Source organism: Nicotiana tabacum, chromosome 24 (genome assembly GCF_000715075.1).
Source record: "Nicotiana tabacum cultivar K326 chromosome 24, ASM71507v2, whole genome shotgun sequence".
NCBI lineage: Eukaryota > Viridiplantae > Streptophyta > Magnoliopsida > Solanales > Solanaceae > Nicotiana > Nicotiana tabacum.
The window spans coordinates 27,824,202-27,826,829 of record NC_134103.1 but is presented as its reverse complement, the minus strand read 5'-3'; the positions used below and the strand labels follow the sequence as shown (position 1 = coordinate 27,826,829).

At 44.8% G+C, this 2,628-nt stretch overlaps 1 protein-coding gene across 1 annotated transcript; it reads left to right on the top strand.

Annotated features, from left to right (window-relative positions):
• Nucleotides 1-1,065: 1,065 nt before the first annotated feature.
• Nucleotides 1,066-2,282, top strand: LOC107759598 (uncharacterized). Its single transcript, XM_075247404.1, has 2 exons — nt 1,066-1,389; nt 1,452-2,282. The coding sequence occupies exons 1-2, from the start codon at nt 1,066-1,068 to the stop codon at nt 2,280-2,282; spliced, it is 1,155 nt and encodes a 384-aa protein (XP_075103505.1).
• The last annotated feature ends 346 nt before the right edge of the window (nt 2,283-2,628 follow it).

The following is a 2,628-nucleotide window of genomic DNA, read 5'->3' as shown; positions in this document are numbered from 1 at the left end:
TAGGACCTTGTTCCCTAGGTGCAACTATAAATAATGGGTTCTATTATTATTGTAAGATGACGAATTTACTGACAAGCATACACTATATTCTATCAAAAGCTCAATAACATTTTACTTTCTTGCTTATTTGTATTGTTCTTATTGCTCGCGGTAGCTCTGCGCCCAGAACCAAGATATATGTCATCTATATCAATTTTAAGGCTAAATCTTATATTTCTGTCTAATTCCTCTATTATTGTTTGATCAAATTAATTCACTTGTCTTTAAATCGTGTATAAATTTAATTGTACCATTTTACGGGTAAACAGTTTGGCGCCCACCGTGGGGCATAGACAGTCGTGTAATTGAATTTATCCCTGCATTTATTACTAACTTGTTTGATTCTTTGTTCTTAGCAAAAATCATTAAAAATGGTAGATAATGGTGTTAACACACATACAACGTTGAGGCATGAGGAAATTAGCCTCTACACGAGGATTCAGTCAGTGATACCCGCAATGAGGGGAACGAGGCCACGCCGGTCCACGGCGGCAGATATTCGCGACATTTCGGGATGCAACTCCTGATGATGCTGAAGAAGAGCACGTCGTCGAAGCAGTTAGGGTCTTGCAAGAGCATCAGGAGGCCATTATAGGCCATCTCACACGACTGGATAAGTTCATAACAGAACTGAAGCACGCATTGTCAGGTGCTTCCAACAATGCGAATGGGCGAGGCCCAGTTCTTCCCGGTTCTCCCACGAACCAAACGACGCAGAGGGTCGACAACAACACCCTGAGGGGTGAGGTCGACTCCGATGGGGCCAGAGGGAACAAATCTGGTCACAACAACAAGAGTGATCCCTTTAAAATCGAACTCATGCAATTTATGAGGGAAGTAAACGCTCGAACGAATTAAATTTTGGGTGCACCACCGGTGCTGAAAGGGCCAGACTCAAAGAAGTACACACAATTATCGTACAAGCCAAGCGCGGCACCAGAACTGATCCCGAAGCAGTTTGAAATGACTGACATGCCGAAGTATGATGGAACTTCAGATCCCTAGGAGTATATTACCACCTATACAATGGCGGTGAAGGGAGACGATTTAGCTCCCCACGAGATTGAGTCTGTTTTTCTGAGGAAATTTAGGGAGACTCTTACGAAGGGGGCCTTGACGTGGTATTTGCTTTTTCCCGAGCATTCCATAGACACTTTTGAAATGCTCGTGGATTCTTTCATCAAGGCCCATGCCGGGGCCAGAAAAGTACAGGCCCGAAAGGCCGATATATTCAGGATTGTGCAAGGAGAGTCCGAGTTGCTGCGGGAGTTTGTAACCAGGTTCCAGAAGGAAAGGATGTTGCTACTGGCCATTCCGGACGAATGGGCGGCTGAAGCATTCACCAAAAAGGTCTGAATCCGAGAAGTTCTGATGCTTTTCAGAAGTTGAAAGAAAGTTTTCTCGAGTTCCAGGAAACAACTTGGGCGGATGTTTACAATCGGTACGAGTCAAAAATAAGGATTGAAGATGATTATCTCGATTTTCCGTCGTCGGTTAAGGGTCGGGAATGGGAGAATAATAAAGAGAAATCGAAATACAATTTCAATACAGATGGATGGTCTTCGAGGAGACGGTTTTTGCCCTATGAACGGGCCGAAGGACATGGTAGAGGTTTCCGGTCAACGGATAGATTTGCTATCGATAGGAGAATCAATCGTGGCCGAAACCACAGGTCGTTGCAGAAAAACAAAACGTCAGATTCTTCCTACCCCAGACTTTCTGAATACAACTTCAACGTCAGCGTAGTGGATCTGGTATCGTCCATGAGAAACATCAAAGGAGCATGGTTCCTGAAGACAATGAGATCTGATCCCGGCCAGAGGGATCCTAATTTGTGGTGCGAATACCATGAGACAAACATTCACCTGACCGGGGGCTGTGGCCATTTGTGCGAAGAGGTGTCGACATTGCTGAAAAATGGTCATCTCAGTGAATATATAAGCGACCGGGCTAAAAACAACTACGGTCGCAAGCGTGATAATGCAGAGCCTTCAAAAGCAGGAGAAAATCCCCTTCGCCTGATGATCAACGTGATTTTTGGGGGGAACGAGATTAACGGGGTTACATTTTCGGTGGCAAAAAACACGAAGGTATTAGTGACCCACAACAAAAGACTCCGGGAAGTCATTGCAGATGACATTACTTTTACAGAGGAAGACGCGGATGGACTGCTACTACCACATAACGATGCCCTGGTAATCTCTCTAAATGTCTTAGATTTTGAATTAGATGTGTTCTGGTAGATCCAGAAAGTTCGGCCAATATTATCCAATGGAGAGTGTTGGAGCAAGCCAAGCTCACCAAAAGTTTCATTATGGCCACAAAACTCCTCGCCGGGTTCAATATGGCAAGCGTGACAACCCGGGGAGAGATCTTGCTGCCCACGAATGCCGAGTGGGTGATGAAGACAACCCTTTTCGAGGTAGTGGATGGCGATATGGATTACAATATTACCCTGGGGAGACTATGGTTGCACGAAATGAAGGTTGTGCCATCAACATGTCATCAATTGCTAAAATTTCAACTCTCGAGGGAGTTAAACAAATAAGAGGCGACCAACCGGCATCAAGGGAGATAAATGCAATCTCA